The sequence below is a fragment of the Pelodiscus sinensis genome, chromosome 2, assembly GCF_052426305.1.
Source record: "Pelodiscus sinensis isolate ZL-2025 chromosome 2, ASM5242630v1, whole genome shotgun sequence".
Classification (NCBI taxonomy): Eukaryota; Metazoa; Chordata; order Testudines; family Trionychidae; genus Pelodiscus; species Pelodiscus sinensis.
Window position 1 is genome coordinate 79,407,841 of NC_143053.1, and position 19,492 is coordinate 79,427,332.

At 42.0% G+C, this 19,492-nt stretch overlaps 1 protein-coding gene across 4 annotated transcripts in view; it reads right to left on the minus strand.

The window, feature by feature from the left end:
* Positions 1 to 19,492, minus strand: part of LAMA3 (laminin subunit alpha 3) — a 194,752-nt gene that overhangs the window by 56,950 nt on the left and 118,310 nt on the right. For all 4 annotated transcript variants that reach the window (XM_025181720.3, XM_075920832.2, XM_014570532.4 and 1 more), the window contains 6 exons: positions 18,932 to 19,033; positions 17,541 to 17,624; positions 13,682 to 13,912; positions 9,428 to 9,541; positions 3,368 to 3,477; positions 73 to 153 (listed from right to left, as the gene is read on the minus strand). In XM_025181720.3, the coding sequence (XP_025037505.3) occupies positions 73 to 153; positions 3,368 to 3,477; positions 9,428 to 9,541; positions 13,682 to 13,912; positions 17,541 to 17,624; positions 18,932 to 19,033 (722 nt within the window). The remainder of the gene's footprint in view (positions 1 to 72; positions 154 to 3,367; positions 3,478 to 9,427; positions 9,542 to 13,681; positions 13,913 to 17,540; positions 17,625 to 18,931; positions 19,034 to 19,492) is intronic.

The window sequence follows — 19,492 nt, forward strand, 5'->3', positions numbered from 1 at the left end:
TCTGCTCGGGCCACTACGGGGGTGCAGGAGGCGGGGGACCACGACACGCTGCCACAGAGACAAGTCACTTACCTTTCACAATGTACTCCAGTATAGCCTTCTTTGCAGAAACACTGAACTTCTTCACCATTTGCCACACAACCAGTTGCAAAACTGTGAGAAGATAAAATGATTCTTTTAATGAAAGGATAATCAAGCTGTTCTGATTAGTTAGAACAGGGGCCAAATAACTTTCAGGAATAAAGGGTAATTTGGTTATGCAAACAACCAGTTGTATAGGTTAACAATCATTAGACAAATTGCAGCAAATTATCCATTGATGCTTCAAATTTTTCTGCTAAAACAATTTCTCTGCTATTGTACAGTAAAACTCTGATGGTCCGGCATCTGACGGTCGGGCACTCCTGATGGTCCAGCACCATCAGGAACCCGGAAGTGCTCTGGGCAGCCGGACCATTGGAGCTGCTCTGCCCCCCGCTTCCCCGATTCAGCCGCTGCTAAAACTGACCAGTGCTGAATCCGGGAAGCAGGGGGCAGAACAGCTGGAGTGCTGCCGGGTAGGTCCAGTAGCGCTGCCCCTCAGGGCTGCGGGACCAACCCAGCAGCAGCCCAGCTGTCCCGGATTCAGCCGCTGCTGAAGTTGACCAGGGCTGACTCCAGGAAGCCCGGGGCAGAGTTGCTCTACCCCAGCTTCCTGGAATCAGCCGCTGGTCAGTTTCAGCAGCAGCTGACTTGGGTACACCTGGGACAGAGCAGCTGGGGTGCTGCTGGGTTGGTCCCCGCAGCGCCGAGGTTTGGCGCTACTAGACCAACCCAGCAGCACCCCAGCTGCTCTGTCCCAGGCGTGCCGATTCAGTCGCTGCTGAAACTGACCAGGGCTGACTCCAGGAAGCCCGGGGCAGAGCAGCTCTGCCTCTGGCTTTCTGGAGTCAGCCGCTGATCAGTATCAGCAGCAGCTGACTTGGGGACACCTGGGGCAGAGCAGCTGGGGTGCTGCCAGGTTGGTCCAGTAGCGCCGAGGAGCGGCGCTGCGGGACCAACCCGTCAGCACCACAGCTGCTCTGCCCCAGGCACCCCCAAGAGCAGCTGGAGTGCTGACGGGTTGGTCTCGCTGCGCCAAGGGTCGGCGCTACCGGACCAACCCAGCAGCACTCCAGCTGCTCTGCCCCAGGTGCCCCCGATTCAGCCGCTGCTGAAACTGAATGGAAAATTAAACAACCATAGATACAAATTATTTAAATGTAATGAATGTAAAAGTCAAGGTTCACATGAAATTTCAAAGTAAAATCACAGTATTAATTTCTTAAAATTTTACTACAAAAGAAAAGACTTTTTTTGCAAAAAAAGAAAAAAGCCTCAAGAGTACTCAAGTTCCCATATAAACATGGTCATTTCATTGAAAGCTCAACAGTTCTAATATAAAATATTGTCCTTTCCTCCCCTGACTTGGAAATCATCAGATGGTCTTCTGCTAATAGTCCTTGAAAGGTTAGAGCCTACACATGCTATGTCTACTTTTTCCTGACATAACTGACATTTTTATTTATAATGGAGATTGATAATTCTTGGTATAGATTTACTCTACACTTGAAATATTTAAAAGGCATATTACGAAAGAAGGAATCAGTCAGGACTGCAGATGGCCAATGCACTCACAAAGCTAAGAACCTTCTAGGAAACTGTACCTAACACAATTTTTCTTTTCCTGGCAGAAGGAGGAGAACTCTCCAGGGGGAGAACTTATGTTGGACCAGGCCTACTCTTCCTGACATACCCAGGTAGCTTCAAAGTCCAATGTGGAGGGATTACTGTTTCTTGGCTGTGTGATGGAGTATGTGGGATGGAGATTCACCTGGGCCATACATGCCTGGATGAGGCAATCTGATCTATGGAAGACTAGAATCAAATACCCCTTCCACCACTCTCTCTTCCAAAAATATATATTGCTCTTACTTAGGAGGGAAAGTGGATGACTCCACTGATGCTAAGTGGAGCATTCACTGTGCAGAGAATTGTACTGATCAGAGCAAATATGGATTTATGAAACTAATGCAGGTTTCATGGTTTCTCCAATTATTTCAGGACTCTTAAAATGAAAGATGAATAAAAACCTGCTAACCTCAGGCAAACACCTGCAGAAGAAGCCAATGCTATCAGGAACAGACCTATCAGAGAATCTTCTTATGTATGAATAGCCTGTTTACTGCTTACCAGTTAAAAAAATCTCTTACTTAAGGCTATCTACCTAGCCTCTGCACCTGGCAAATAATGTGTTGTGTTCTTAGCAACGCAGCACCTAAGTTTTACTAGAGATATTATTTTTTCCTTTTTCCCGATGATACATACACTCTACGCATACGCATATTTTAGCATGGAGCAATCACCAAATCACCACAAACAGATGTCTCAAAACAATATGCAATACAGTTCATTTTCCTGCTAATGGCTTTCAAAATCTACAAAAATGACAAGGAGTCCTGTGGCACTTTAAAGACTAACAGATTCATTTCGGCATAAGCTTTCATGGATAAAAACCACTTAATTAGATGCATACACATTAACATGGCTACCTCTCTGAGACTTTTCAAAATCTAATAACCCTTTTTAAGATCCTAGCAAAAATAATTGTTTCTTATCATTGAGTAGTGTTTGATGAGCTGCAGTTTGGTGAGTATGTTTGCACTTATATGTATGTTTCATGTGCTAAGCTAGTGGGATTGTTCAAACATAGTCAAACCCACATCAATCCAGTTACATGTTTACAAGTTATTTTTCTGAGTGCAGGCTTCACAATGAACTCCCACAAAGGCTTATTCCATCATAGCTAATTATTTCCTCTCTGGTTTGGTCACCAAAAGGTACAGCAAATATTATTGCCATCCCATGTCTCAGGAATATGGCCTCACTATCAAGGAAAGAGGGTATGAAAAGGAGAAATCTTTATTGGAAACATGTGTTTCCAATAGCTCGTGGATGAAAGCCCTGGGAAAACTGATATGTATGGGAACAGATTCTGCACATAGCTTAAAAACAAAACAGGCCCCAGTCCTGTAACTGACTGCATGTGGGTGCACCACTGTGTCTGTGCAGAGCCCCATCAAGGTAAGGGGGTTACCCTATTGCTCCTTGGGGTGCTCATTTCAGGATTAGGTTCACAGTTAGCATCTTAAACATATTAAAAAACCACAGTGAAATAAGTTATAGGACTTAGGTATTATCGTGCGTATGGTGCTAGCATCTAGATGACTCAACTAAGATTAAGACCTCAAAGATAGAGTAAAACCCAGACTATACCTACTTACCATAAATAACTTCCATCTCCCCTCCCCATATCTCTTTTTTAACTTGACACTATTTTGTACAATACCTGTTTGTGTAAGGACAAGGGCACACCCTACAGGAACCTTGACTAGCATCACCAAAGTAACCTTCTTTACAGCAGTCACAATTTTCCCCAGCAGTATTATGTTGACAGCCCTTAAAAACAAAACAAACAAGACAATTAGCTATGGCCTGACATTTTAGGGTTTATTATCATTATAACTAGGAATCACAGAATCATAGAAAACTAGAACTGGAAGGGTCCTCGAGAGGTCCTTGAGTCCAGTCCCCTGACCTCACAGCAGGTCCCAGGAAATTATAGCTGATCTCTTCCAAATCTCTAAGGCTGTGTCTACATTGGCATGATTTTGCATGCCTACCTGGCATGACATGCTGCCTGTCTACACTGGCGGGGAGTTCTTGTGCAAGAACACTGATGTTCTAATGTGTGAAATCAGTGCTTCTTGCGCAAGAACTATGATGCTCCCGCTCAGGAATAAGCCCTCTTGCGCAACTGTTCTTGTGCAAGAGGCCAGTATAGACAGGCAACATGAATTTCTTGCGCAAGAAAGCCCTATGGTTAAAATGGCCAACAGAGCTTTCTTGTGCAAGAGTGCGTCTACACTGGCACAGATGCTTTTGCGCAAAAGCACATGCCAGTGTAGACGCTTTCTTGCACAAATACTTTAACACAAAAACTCTTGCATTAAAAGTATTTGCGCAAAATCTTGCCAATGTAGACGTAGCCTAAGAGTGTAGTTTATTTCAAAACTACTTTTGCTATAGAAATAAATGTGTTCCACTGATTGTCAAGTGGTAGAGAAAGCACAATTTTTCCATTACTTGTTGAGGGCAAACAGACTATGTAAATACTATTACACTTGTTTCAAAAAATAGCCAAAGCAGCAGTGCAGTTGCTTAATGAGCTTTGTCCCTTACATGTGCATCTGTCTTGGTATTCTGAGTGAATCCATTAAAAATTCATTAGGCTTGAATCCACTTTTAAATTTTGCATTTTAATGTATCTTACAAAATCCAGGAAATTATGAACAGTGTTTAAAAAACCACATATCTAATTGAGCCTCCTCCTTAAGTCCCAGGAAATTAATTTTAAAACTAGGGTATTTAATAGATTCTGTTCAGATTTGTATTTTATGCACTTTCTCCCAATATGCATGTAATTTGTATTTAATTTACTAAATGGAATGAACAATTAATTAATAATTAATGTTGAGAAAACAAATTTAACTGCAGTAGTCAGCTTTTCCATGCTGAGACTCCAGAGAATAAAATCTCATTTTAGAGACGTTCTTATTCCCATTAGCATCAATGAGTCACATGCGTATGTAGTGACATTGCTTTTTGCATCAACTAAAATTCTCACACACAAATTAATTGTTAATTTACAGGTGAAATTGCTTTTTGCATCAACTAAAATGCTCACACACAAATTAATTGTTAATTTACAGGTGAAATTGTTCAAACTCATTTTCAGCAGTGATAGAAATCCAGGAAATAAAACAATAACACCAATATTTGTATCCAAATTTACCCCGATCACATATCCTAACATCTACACACCATAACCTTCTAACACACTCGAACCACCCCACTCCACAGCAGTGTCCCCTTAGCACTCCAATGTTCAATCTATGAGGAGTGCACACATTCATTTCCGAACAGTAAAATGTATAACCTGATCTCCAAACCTGATCTCCAAAATCTGGTAAATTAAGATACATTATCTATAGACATAGGCATAGCAGAAAAATCTATAATCTGTTAGTTGTATATGACAGTATAGGGTTATAAGTAACTATTAAATGTGGAAAAGAAATAGAGGATTTGAGAGGCAAGGGGTGGACCAGAACTGTGGGCATGGAGTAGGAGTACAGGACTTTGGAGGGCAGGGAGAAGCAGACCTTTGGCTGCGTTCAAACAGATGTACAGTAGATCATAGTTCCATTCTCATGAACCTCCTATGGCTCAGAGCAAAACTCCTTGAGGATCCGATTTGCAGCAGATTCCCACCCCCACAGGCAACAGCAGGCTCCTCTGCCTTTTCCACCTCTTCTTGCACTCACACCACCACACCATCTTCTCCCAAGCTCGATTCATCTCCATTCATTCCTCCTACCACATAGATCCATTCAACCCCACTCCTGCACAATAGCCCATAATTTGTTCTGTGCTTAAGAAAAACAATTAAAACTATGGCCTGTTTGTGAGATGTTATGAGAATGGAAGTATGAAGCTGCACTTTGTAGTAACTATCTATGGCTGTTTAACCGGAGGGAATGAAATAAACACATAGTCAGGGCCAAAATTTCTGAAAGGACCTTTTTTGAAATGTGGCCTCCTCAAAAACTGATGAATACTTTCTTTAAAAAATTACATGAAAAATTCAACTGTCTTCTGCCAGTTATTGTGGCTAATTGAAGGCTAAATTCAATAGTTAACAGGTGAAAGAAAGGGATTTTAATGCTGCTGCAGGTTCAAATCGCAAACTACGCTTAACTCTGGAGTCACTACTGGCCCTTGCAAAGTATACATCCTTATTGCTGGGGACTTATCTCCATGGTATATTAGTGCACACCAGCTGGGGTATGAATACTGACTGGTCACACAGACCCTGCCGGAGCCCACTATAAGTTCCACAGTGTGCATTGATATACCTGTCTGAAACAGTGCGGAGTAAATGCATGCTGGGAAACTTTCTGGCTATATCTGCTCTACAAATTGGGACTGTGATTCCCAGGACTGGTGCACCTACTTGTGCTACCTCAGTAAGAAGTAGTGTGAGTATAAATAGCAGTACTGCCATGATAACACAGACAGTGGCAGCACAGGGTTCTGGTAAGTTTGTACTCGGCATGACTAAGGTGACCCCTGACGCTGTCCATGGGACTGGTGACTACGTTACTGTTTATACTCACACTAGCCCTATGTGTCTGCAAACTGGGACTTGCACCCAAATACATAACGTAGCCATAATGTTAGTGTATGCTAGTACAATACATGGGAGACGTGCTGGTGCGCACCAGAATTTACATCCCAGCTGTTCTGTATTAACACATTACGTAGAGAAACCCTGCATGGCTGAAGCCAGGAGAAGTCTTCAGAAATGGAGGAAAAAGGGTTTCATGTGGTTTGGGGAGCCTTTTATAGATTTCATGCAAGGATTGGACTGAATGGGCCGCATCATGCTGTTGGCAATATGGCATCTAGCAGATGAAAGGAACAAAAATCCTACAATGTCCCTAAAGCATGACAGAGGGAAGCGAAAGCAGCAACAGTCACATTATTGCTCCCTCAAAAATTAGGGGGCATAGCCAAATAGATATGAGACAATACTGGAGTGACAGTGTCTCTATGCAGCAGCATCCTGTAAACATCCATAGGAAAGCTCCAGTGGAAGCTATTAGTATCCTTGTCAACATTAACTCACCGATTCCCCTACAACAGGAGTGGGCAATAATTTTAGAAGGGGGACAACTTCACAAATGTTTGAAGTTACCCCAGGCCACCCTGGGTTGCACTGGAAGGAGGGGGCCCCCTGATTGTCCTGGGGGTGGGAGACCACATGAAGTCTTTGCTCCCGCCCTCCTCCTAGAGAGAACCTCCAGCTATTCTGAACAGCTGGCAGCTCCTTCTAGGTGCCTGCACCTCTGGCAGTGGGAGGAGATTTTGTACGCTCCCCCCTCCCCCTCACCCCCAGGTCAATCAGGGCCTGGGGGTAGGGGGAGTGCACAAAGTCTCTTGCTTCCTGCTCCCACCCTGCAAGGAGCACACGGTGCTTAGTGCGCCCCTGGCAGGAGAGGAGAATTTGCCGCTTCCCAGTTCCGAAATGGCCTGGGGGCGGGGGAGTGGGAGGGTATCCGCAGGCTGGATCAACCCACCCACAGAGGCTCTCTTGCCCACCCTACCCTACAACCTATCCATATTACCGGGAAGAATGGGCAGGCTTTGACAGATAGCTTCAGAGGAAGCTGGGCTGTTGGTGGAAGAACTCAGGGAGCACAATGGAGAGTGCATCAATGTTTTGATGTCTGGCCCCTGCTCATCCTACAAACAGGCAAACCCCACCAATGAGGGCAGAAGCTGGCATCTCTGGGCATGATCTAAAGCCTACTGAAGCCAATAAATAGACTTCTATCAACTACAGTGGATTTTGGATCATGCCCTCTGTGAGTTTCCTCTGCTCCAAGTTTTTCTGCATGAACTCTGCTCATCAGATAGTTTGTCTCAAGTGAAGGGGATGATTTAACTCAACATATTCAGAAGTGAATCGTGTTTGCACCTTAATGACATATTTTAGGCTAAAAAAGAGATGTTAACACTTTTTAGACTTATCTTGAGCTAATCTAAACAAACTCATCTCTATCTTTCTGCAGTGCTTTCCTGTCATGGCTTGTCCTGTCTCCCAAGGAAGCACATTGTGAGTGATTTCCTGGAACACACTGAACTGTCTCATAACTCATTTAACCAAAAGGATTTGTTGAAACAAAGTCTGAGGGTACTGCCTAATGCAAAGGAATGCACTGTAGGCAGTATGCATGAATAACTTACAAAATATAAACCGTGAAAGAGAATTTGGCAAGATATTTATTTACATAAAAAGAGTGCAATTAAGAATTTTTCAGAACAAACCATAAAAACGGAGGGTGTTATTCAACTGTCAAGAGTATAAACTAGAAAAACACATCAGGTCAAATTTCATGCTCACACAACCACTGAGGTTCCATGACTTCTGTGTAGTTACTTCAGACATAAAATGGTTGTCCAGGATCAGAATTTACCCTTCTGCAGAGGCAGTTCAATTGAAAATTTGTAATTTATCTAACTTCTCTTCCCTAGCCCAATCCTGTCTTCTCCAGTACATTTTATTTGTGTAACTGTAATCTAAGATTTGCTTTGCAAAGTGAACAAGCAAACAATGTCTTTGTCTAGACTACACTGATCTATCAGAAAAAGGTATGCAAATTGCGCTCTGCAATTTGCTAACCTTTTTCCGATAGTTTTTTCGGAAGAGGCTTTTCCGAAATTTGGCCTGTCTACACTGGGCCAAATTTCAGAAAAGCCTCCTCTTTCGGAAGAGCCCTTTTTCCTCATGGAAGGAGGAAGACAGGGCTTCCGATAGAGCACGTCTGCTGTTCTGCAAAAAAAAGTGGAAGAGCAGATGTATTCCCTGGAAAAACCCTGTATCCCAAAAAACCCAGTAGTGTAGAAATAGCCTTAGCTTTTTGAGAATGTATTTATTTATTTATTTATTTGAATATGGGTCAGCTCCCGCAAACTCTTACATGCATAGTGCTATGGACTATTCATGAATGACAGTAAAAGTTTGCTCCACTGCAAGCTTATTTCAAGATAAGCTATTCCGGAAGAAATACTCTGAAATAGCTTATTTTTAAATAATGTGTCTATGCTACAGGGAAGTCTTAAAATTAGTCCAAAGCAGGCTTCCCTAATGTGGATATGCTACCTCGATTTACAGCCCCAGTAGGCACTGGAAGTATTTATTTTGAATGGCCCTGGGGAGGAGCTATATAAATATAGCAGACCACACGTCTGCTATTCTGAAATAGAGATTTCAGAAAAGGCATTATTCCTCGTGGAATGAGGCTTACACAAGTTGGAATAAGCCGTCTGTTATTTCAAATTTATTCTGAAATAACAGAATTGCTGTGTAGATGCTCGCATTGTTATTTCAGAATGGCCATTATTCCGAAATAGCGCTGCTGTGTAGACGCATCATATAAGATAACTAAAGCCCCGATCCTACAAATACTGGCCCATGTGCTTAATTGAGGGGACTTGGATAGCATGGGACAACTACATTTGCGGGAAAAGGCATGGGAAGAAAGACTGAATGAAATTATACATCTGTGCAAAGTTAAACATGTGCAAAGTATTTGCAGGATTGGGACCGAAATGCATACACAGTAAAAAATTCAGGCTAACATAATTCAAATAATTGAACTAGTTATACAAAGATCACTTTGTAGCAATAATGAAGAAAGGAACTATGCATTCCACAGTTTAATACAGTAGTGGGTTGTCTGCTTTTCTACATTACTTTCAACAGTGTTCATGTCTTACTTACAATACATATTCCAGAACCATCCTGGCATCTGTTTGAATTTCCATTGCAGTTGCAGGGTAGGCAGTGTCCTGTAAATAATCCTTTATTCTCACGATAAAATCCAGGGCTACAGTCCTATTAAGTATATAGGAAAATATACACATGTAAATTGTTTACTTTTTTAATAAGAACTATTTTAGCTTACAAAGTGACACCAGATCAGCAAAAAGGGACCACAACTGTGTATCAACTGGTGGTCAAATCCTTTCCAATCATTTTATAAAAATAAGAAAGCTTTCAAAGTGGAATTGTATCTTGCAGCTTTTGCAGATCGGGTCTGGTAATAGACAGTGAGTTTGTTTCTACAAAGATCTGCTGGCCAAACCACAGAATTGCGGGATGGGAAGGGAATGAGTGGTAGATGAAAATTCCATTACTCGAGTCCATCACTATTAAAGCAACTGGGCACTGATCCTGAAAACACTTACGCATGTTCTCACCTTTACGCTAACAATTTAAATGGGACTACTCACAGTACTCCAATTAAGCATAAGTATTTCCAGATTGAGGCCTTGCTGAGTAGCTGGCCTGGTGCTCCCTATTCTGACAGGGGGATGGCCCCTCACAGAAAAGCCCAGAGCAAGACATTTCCTGTGGCTAAACATAGGGGCCTAGAACTGGCCTTTAAAAGCAGTCAAAGAAGATGTTAATGTAGATTTATACCAGAAGGTTCTGCAAGGGCTGCCTATAGGCACTTTATATAGTACCTAGTTGTTTCATCAGTTCTCAAACCTCAATGCACCCTAACCCCTTTCTGACAAAAAAATTTTCTACATGATCCCAGGAGAGGGACCAAAGCCTGAGTTTGCCCGAGTCCCACCGCCTTGGGTGTAGGGGCCAAAGCCAAAGCACTTCAGCCTCAGTCAGACGGCCTGTAATCTAAGCCCCATTACTCAGGGCTGAAACTTGGTGATGAGGCTTGGGCTTTGGCCCTGGACCCTAGCAAGTCTAAAACTAGCTCTGGTGATCCCAGTAATATAGAATTGTGACCCTCTTTGGGGTCCTGACCCACAGTTTGAGAACCACTGGGTTACATAAAATCTTAGTGCCTGGGTAACTACAGTGTATTCTGTAGAAACACTTGCACTGTGGTAATAATGTCTATATTAACTCAGCACGATTTCTAAAATTATTCTACCTGGAGCTATATGAAGCCATGTTTAGGCAGAGTAAGACAAGGTTCCAAAATATGCAGCAGCTTGATTTTAAAGTACAGACTTGTCCTAGGGACCAGTGAAACATGAAAAGAACGTTCAGCCACTGAAAGCACATGAGCAGAAATATTGTACATCAGATCAAAGTCAATTTTAAATAGGAGAATAGGGCAGCTGAACCAGAGGGGAAAAAATGAAAGAAGCAAGAGGCAACTGTCAGCAATGTTAGCCAATATTATGTAGGTGCTAACTAATATGCTGAAATGAGATCATTGCTGGCATGGGTTTAGAAAACGGTGCAGGTACAAAAAGTTTTCCCTGCTATTTGAACACTTCTATGTGTGGACCATTGATAAGCGCAGTACCCGTGTTCTTCAGACTGCTCCATGTGGAGGCTCTACTGAAATACCAGGCAACCCAAAAATGGTATAACATGGTCATTCACGCTAACCACTGCTCACTGGGTTGCCAAGCTGGCTGGCTGTACAGGAGATCACATGCTACATCCTTCTAAGAGGTGACAGGGGACTGTGATTCCTGGGGCATGCTGTGCTTTCCAAAATGCCTCCAGAAGTTACCTCTCAGGCACTGCAGCTCTGTATGGTTCCCATCAGGCCTTAATAAAACAAGTGGCATATGAATTATAAATCCTGCAAATTCTTGCTTATATGAAATCAATGGGAACTCTCACGGGAGAAAAGGTTGGCAGGATAAAACTATAAGATGTGATCTAGTTGCTTTTGGCATGAGTATTTATGAAGGATTCTGAATGAAAATTAGCATATTTATTAAATGTACATTTGGCAGAGAAAAACCTCATCCCCCAGAGCAGCACACGGATTTTAATACAATACAGCAATAAAAGATGTTGATATTTAAACAATGATAGTTCTCCTGTGATCTGCTGGAAATTCCACTCGCAGTAAGTATATTGGATTAATGTAAATAAATACACAAAAAGCCTGATCCTGCACCAGCTCAATCAATATGAGTTTTAATACTGATTTCACTGAGAGCAAGGCCCAAACCCAGGGTCTGCACTGCTCTGGCTTTCTTCAGATACATTTTAATAATGGTGGGGAGGCAATTGGTACACTTGCCTTCTGAGGAGACTGGTCTCATTACTTAAACTAGCTCAATCAACAGAAATATTGCTTCAGAAGGGTTATTTATCAAAAATGCCCTAGGCAAAGCAAAATTGAATACACTTACTTTATTGCGTATCCACATGCATGTGAACAAATCTACGCTGCTCTTTCCTCTTTCAAATTTTACCCTTTATATTTATAATTTGGAACAACACTAACATGCTCACTGGAGAACTGAAGCACTTTGTTTTGAGGACAATTGTGACAGCAACTTCATTTTGCAACATTCACCCATATGAACAAAAAGCTCCAAAGTACAACACAGCAGCTCTTAGGAGAGCTCTGGCTGTTTATGGTGATAAACGACCTACAAAAAGTATCAACTGGGTGCTATTATAATGTAATTCCAGGTTAGGAGATTAGCATTCTTATTGTTTGAAATTAAAGAATTGCACAACAGAGACAGAGAAACAGAGAGAGAGAGTGAGGAAAAATTACCTCTCTTGGTTTAAAATCCCAATGAATTTGTTGCTGCTGATCTCTGCCTTGAAGGTGAGGAAATGCTACCCTCTGTTGTACATCTTGCCCCAAGCAATGCCTCAGAGTTATTAACAAGACAATTAGCCATCCTATGTTCTTCTTCTTCTTCGGCCTTTGTATTTCGGCCGTCATTGTGCTTAGCTTTTAGCTCGGCTGTTCACAAACAGTATTCTTTCACTATTCAAACCTTCTCTTATACTCTTCCTTATTGTTCAGCTTCTGACTCAGATAAGTGAGGCTGTGATGGGCCCCACCTTTAAACTTTATACGAGTCAGGCTATACAGCACAAGAACAGTTCCTGGGGTTAACCGATCATGCTGTAATTCCTGTAAGTGAATGTATACCTAATGTAAGGTGTGGCAGGCAGCACCTTCTCCCCACCTAACATAGTCAGACAGAGCTAGACGATTAGAACAGTAAATCATAGATTGAGTAATACTGCAAAAATGTGAAGGGCTTATGACCTATGCTAAGTCAGTGGTTTAACTGCTTCCTTTGGGCTATGTATTTTCCTCAACACAGGGGAGAAAAAACAGGTAGTATATAAAGATAGCACCCTGCAGGGTGTACATTAGGAGTGGTAGAATTTCAGTCACACTATTACTGTGGCCAGGAGACAAAAATGAAAGACCCAGACCAATAATAAATGCAGCTATTTCAGTCTCTCAGTGGCTGTTAAGCTCCATTTCCTACTCTTTCACCTTCATTTAAAAATGCATTGTTTACAGGTTTGTATACTGTAGTAACTGCTACTTTAACTCTTAAGCATTTTTGACTGACTGAGCAAAAAACTAATTCACTCTATTCAATCTGTTCGTTTCTCTCTTCCATATTTCACTCTGTTCCCAATATCAATGGACAATTTTCCTCACTGTTAAAAATGTACCAATAACTTCTAGTCTGCATTTGTCTCTCTTCAGCTTCTAGCCACTGTATCTCATTATGCCTTTGCTGAATTAAAGAATCTTCTATAATCAGAAATCTCCTCCTACACCACCACATACATACTTAAAAACCATGATCAATTCAATGCCTAACTTTCTCTTGGCAAAGCTAAATTAGATTGATCTTCTTTAGTCTTGTATTTGACACAAAATATTATTCACATAACATTTGCATGTTATACATGAATAGTCGCAGCTAATATGAGCACAAATTCCACAGAAGGTATCTAATTCCCCTATTTCTCTTCAGAGTACCTTTTACACAGTGAAAGGATTTTAAGCCCAGATCCTCAAAGTGAGGTAGGTGCCTAAATATGCCTGAAGATCCAAGCTGTACGTATCACAACTGTATGTAAATGTATCTATAAAGTGCTTAAAATTAACCAATACTGCTTAACAATTAGTCTTTTTTCCTCTAACTAAAATCAATATAGTTGTGAGCAACACATCAAGAATGATGTAACGAAGAGTAAGAGAAAATTACTTACCTGACATGAGTCACCCATGTAGTCAGGGGGGCAAGAGCATGTCTCTACACTATATGCAATGCTTCCACTTCCTGTACTGCTGGCTTCTTCCATCCCAACCTCACCCAGAGTTAACCTCTGAGTCTCTGTGTAGTAAAGTCCTCTGATGTGTAAGCCATCTAGTCTAGACAGGATCATCATCAGTTCTTCTCTAGATACCAGGTTATTGTTACTTGCATGTCTGAAGTTTCCCTGTACATTAATGATATAAAGTAAAAATGGTCTGGGATGAGTTAACCTCTAATCAACTCAGTGAAAACAGACACTGCAACAAAAAAGGGATGAAGTTAAACAATCACTTCCCACCATTTCTTGCTGTCTCAGGGAAGGAGGGTGAAACAGATTTAAGGGGAGTATGTAGCAGATATATATGGAAATCAAGGGTTGGAAAACGAATGGGGGAACACAGAAAAGTGACACAAGAAAGCCATATGCATACTTTGCATATTTGCTACCAATAGCTGAGACTATGTATCAGATCTCAAGTGACTGTCTGGAAGTCGGCTGGAGAGCAGTATAGAAAGAGCATTGGTAGGGATCTCTCCCCTGGAAAGAAAGGAGTTGATTCAAAGAACTGGAGATGATGTTGGTGCCTGAAAGCCAACAGTGGAGGAAGGAAATGGTGCCACAGATTGTTGCTGAAGTAGTGAGACTCTGTAGGCAGTGGACCTGAGGCAACTGGGGATTTGGCTCAAGACGAGAAAGCTAAAGACTCAATTTGGTGTTGCCTCAGTTACCCCAATTTATAGAAAGTCACTGAGCAGCCCACATAAGGATCCAGGAAAGAGCTAATTCTCTCTAAGAGGAAAATATTCACAAAAGAGCCTTTGTTTTTTTAAAGCGTAGGCCTTTTTTAGAAGTCCCGTGCCCAGGGACATAGTTCTTTTAGTTCAAGGTGATGACCTTAAATGGGGGAATCAATCCATCAATGGACACAAATTTAACTGAGTGAGAAATTTGGCTGGAAAATCTTCATTTTGTTGTTGATACATGAGCCAACACCCCCCCCCCCCCCCCCCCGATTGAAAACTACTATTATTTGTAATCTGAACACATTCGACTGAGAAACCATGAGAAGAAATATGGTACTTCCTGAGACAATTTTTAAGGGTCTGCTACCAATACTAATAATATATTATATTTTAAAGACTTTTGTCTTCCCACTTGTAATTTAAGTTCGCAACACATATGTTTATATCCATCAACATGATCAACTATTGAAGTCTAAGGGTATGTCTACACTACAGCGCTAATTCGAACTTAGTTCGAATTAGTTAATTCGAACTAAGATAATTCGAACTAATGCATCCAGACTAAAAAACTAGTTCGAATTAGCGTTTTGCTAATTCGAACTAGCATGTCCACATTAAGTAGACCCTGAACCGGGGTTAAGGATGGCCGGAAGCAGTGCCGGCAGGGCATCAGAGGAGGACTTAGAGCGTGGAGGTGCTGCCTCAGGCTAGCCGAGGGCTGTGCTTAAAGGAACCCGACCCCCACCCCGGACAGACAGTTCTCAGGGGTGCCCCGCTTGCAAAGCAGTCCTGGCTTGGAGTGCCCTGAGTGCCTACACTGGGCACATCACAGCACTCGACCATCAGACCGGCTGCACTTGCCGCAGGCTGCCATCTGGGGAGAGGGGGAAATTGGGGGGCTGCAGGAGAGCTTCCACCCCCAGAAGCCCGCAGAGCCAGCACAGTCCTCCCCATCGGGGGCTCGTACCCCATTCCTCCCTCATCTCCTTCCACTTACCCTTCCCTAGCCCCCTTCCTGATGTACAAAATAAAGAACAATTGTGGTCAAAAATAGAATCTCTCTTTATTGAACAAAACTCGGGGAGACTGGGAAAAGGAGGTGGGAGAGGGGAAGAGAGAGGGTGGAAGAGGGGAGGGCAACTAAAATGATCAGAGGTTTGGAACAGGTCCCATATGAAGAGAGGCTAAAGAGACTGGGACTTCTCAGCTTAGAAAAGAGGAGACTGAAGGGGGATAGGATAGAGGTCTATAAAAGCATGAGTGGGGTGGAGAGGGTGCATACAGAAAAGTTCTTCATTAGTTCCCATAATAGAAGGACTAGAGGACACCAAAGGAAAGGAATGGGTAGCAGGCTTCAAACTAGTAACAGAAAGTTGTTCTTCACAAAGCAAAGAGTCAACCTGTGGAACTCCTTGCTGCAGGAGGCTGTGAAGGTTAGAACTAGAACAGAGTTTAAAGGGAAGTGAGATCAAGTCATGGAGGTTGGGTCCATGGAGTGCTATTAGCCAGGGGGTAGGAGTGGTGTCCCTGCCCAAAGTTTGTGGAAGGCTGGAGAGGGATGGCACGAGACAAATGGCTTGGTCACCGTCTTCGGTCCATCCCCTCCAGGGTCCCTAGGGTTGGCCGCTGTCAGCGGACAGGCTACTGGGCTAGATGGACCTTTGGTCTGACCCAGTACGGCCATTGTAAGCTCAGGGCTCAGGGTCGGGGGTCTCAGTGGACCACCTTGATTTTCATGCACACCTGCTCCTGGGTGGCCAGGCTTGCAGCTCTTCTGCCCTAGACGGCCACTTTCCTCTGCCTAGTGCAGAGGTCGTGGACGAGGTCCATGATGTCCGCACTAGACCAGGCGGGTGCCCGCCTCTTGCGGTCCCGGGCAAGCTCCCTGGAGCCGCCAGTCTGGTCCCGGGAAGAGGGGGAGGGCTGGGGGGCATCGAGTGGCTGGCTCAAGCCGTGCCAGGTGCAGGGTCTGCTGGCTGGGTGCTGGCAGGCTTGCACCTGGCACGGGCACCGTAGCCAGCCCGTGCCCCTTTAAGCGGTCCAGGGCTGGGAGGGGGGCAATAGAGTTTCCTTGGTGTTGGCCAGAGTGGCCACCAGGGAAAGCTGGGGAGGGCTAGCCTCCCACTAGTTCGAATTAAGGGGCTACACACCCCTTAATTCGAATTAGTAAGTTCGAACTAGGCTTAGTCCTCGTAAAATGAGGTTTACCTAGTTCGAACTAAGCGCTCCGCTAGTTCGAATTAAGTTCGAACTAGCGGAGCGCTAGTGTAGCACCTATCAAAGTTAATTCGAACTAACGGATGTTAGTTCGAATTAACTTTGTAGTGTAGACATACCCTAACTACTTTTAAAGTAGCCTTTGCATAAATGTTATCCATATTTTTTGATTATATGGGGAAGAGGTAATGTCACATGAAGTAAAGAGTAAACTCGTAAAAACAAAGATTAAATTTTTATTTTATTGATTTCCTCCCTCCCCCTAAAAAAAATAAGGTGAGGAGAAAAAAAGACAAAAAAAGAACAAAAAGAATTAAAGGAAGGGAAAGGAAAACAAGGAAGGAAGGAAGGAAGGAGAAAGGAGAGTTATATCTAGGTCTTCTGTCATTAGGAATTAATCAAAGATTTCTGAAAGGGCAAACCAATTGTGTTTGAGATCCCTCTTTTCCATAATATTACTAGATCTTTAGCTGCCAGATCAACCAAGCCAATGTGCCAAGCCTCTGCCCCTGGAGGCGGTCTGCTCTTCCATCTAAGCAATATGAGTGAGTCACTTGGCTACAAGCGCTGCTCTAGAGAACCCAGATTTCCATGTCTTGGAGGGCTTTCAAGAGGATGGGATATAACCCATAGCACCATTCTGAAAAAAATTTTTTAAGGAGGTGCCCATTATCATATTAATCCTCTTGCCTATTTCTAGCCAAAAGGATTATATTCTGGTACTGTCCCAAAACATGTGAATCAATGTGACCTCAGGAGATCCGAATTCCCAGCAGCAGCCTGTTTTGGTAATGCCAATGTACTGTAACCTATGCAATGACATTTTAAACTGTTCCATAGATATCTCTTACCTCAATGAGCTGCAAACGGCCATAATACTGTCGGTCAGGCAATGGGTTGTTAGGATCCACATAAACTATTTTCATTTGATGACCCTGTGTAAGAATAATGCTTTCATGCTGAAATTTGAATACTTTTAATGTCACAGTGTACAGTATAATTTGCTGAGGCACAGTAATTCTGTCATTCTGCAGATACAACTTAAGTGACAATACTTTAATGGTATTCACTATGGCTACGTCTATACTGCAGCACTATTTTGAGATACCAAATAGCTATGCTGTGTTTTAACAGCAAATTCATTATGTCAAAATATAACAGGCTCGCTATTCCAATGTCCCTGTAAATCTCATTCTATGAGGAGCAAGGGACGTTTTGGAATAGTGGGTTTTTTTAAAAAAAAATGTCGCTGTGTACACAGCACCAAATTATGAAATAAGCTATTTTGAAATTGACTTGAAATAAGAGATGCAATTTACATAGCTCATTACATAGCTTATTTTGAGCTACAGGTGCAATGTAGACACACCCTATGACATAAAAAAGATGCACTTTGGGGTGGTGATGTGAGGGGTAAATAAATGTGATCTAGGAAAATTTCAGACCTTCAGTCTGACGTGGTAAGAGGGTCAGACCAGAAAGTATTAAAGTGCTGCACACAACATATTTCTCATCCAGCACATAAGAAGGTTGAATCAAAATAAAATATGGGCTGAAGAAGCTGTCCTCAGATTCCCAAGAAGGTACACTTTGGGTTTGGACTTGATATCATGAGAACAGAAATCTTGTAAGATTACAGCTGCATTTGAACCAGAAAAGAAGCTCTCTTCCTAGTTTTGCACTAGGTCCAGAGCCATGGTGATTTAAATTACAAATGTAAGTACCTAATTTTGACCTGTAACTAGTTAACTCAAATCTGGTTGATCTGAAGTGTATTTTTAGCCCATCCAGAACAGGCTAATGTTTATGCTTAACTTTACACATATGAAAATTCCCAGTGAAATCAATGGGATTAATTCCACATATAAACTTAAGCATATACAGAAGTCCTTCCAAGATCAAGGCCTTCCTTGGTAACAAATGTGCCAGGTTATTATTTATCTTTTTAACAGTTATATTTTAAGGAGAAAATTCTATTTTATCTTTTTGTTGCACTCAAGTCAGACACTTGCAATAAGAAATTATTTTAGCAAAAGAGATAAATATTAGAACGACTTTTGAACAAAGTGCAATTTTAGAAATGTAGCATCATCATGGTATTCATTTTAGAATGCACTAATAAGGAACAATATTTTCCAATCATGTATTTTAGATAACTGAAAAAAAATCACTGTGTCGCAGTTTCTTGAAATTAAATATGAAATTAAGAATTTTCCTGATTTCAACACACAGCAATACTTACGGTTAGTTGTACATCAGGTCTTTTATCTAGAAGAATCATGCCTTCACTAGGTAAGCCAAAAGATTTTACTAGATAAGTTAGGTAGCCACCATACGAAGAAAGCTAGGACAAAATGATCAAGATGATAAAGGGTTTACTGCCATGTTACTAAATGCTAAAAACAGTTTGCATTTTTTCTCCCTCCGACCCCTCCATACATTTTAAAGGACATATTTTATTTTTGTTCCTCCATCCTAAATGTGCAAATATGCTTTGCTTTTAAAACAAAACCTGAAATGAATAGAACAGGAACATCATTATTCTGAGGCTCTTATTCTAATAGCCAGTTTATTTGACAATGGGGTAACCATCAACTTGAAAATCATCCATCTGTGGATTTTGGTTCTACCACTGCTGTAAGAAACCTCTAAAAGGACAATAACTGAAAGAGTTTAGAGGTTTTTTTTCTATTTTCCAGCTTGTTTACTCTGTGCATTTGATGGCACTGCATGTAGTCACTTCCATTATTCTCCTGAAAAATCAGCTGCACCTTGTCTCTCAAACACTGGCATGATGACAGCA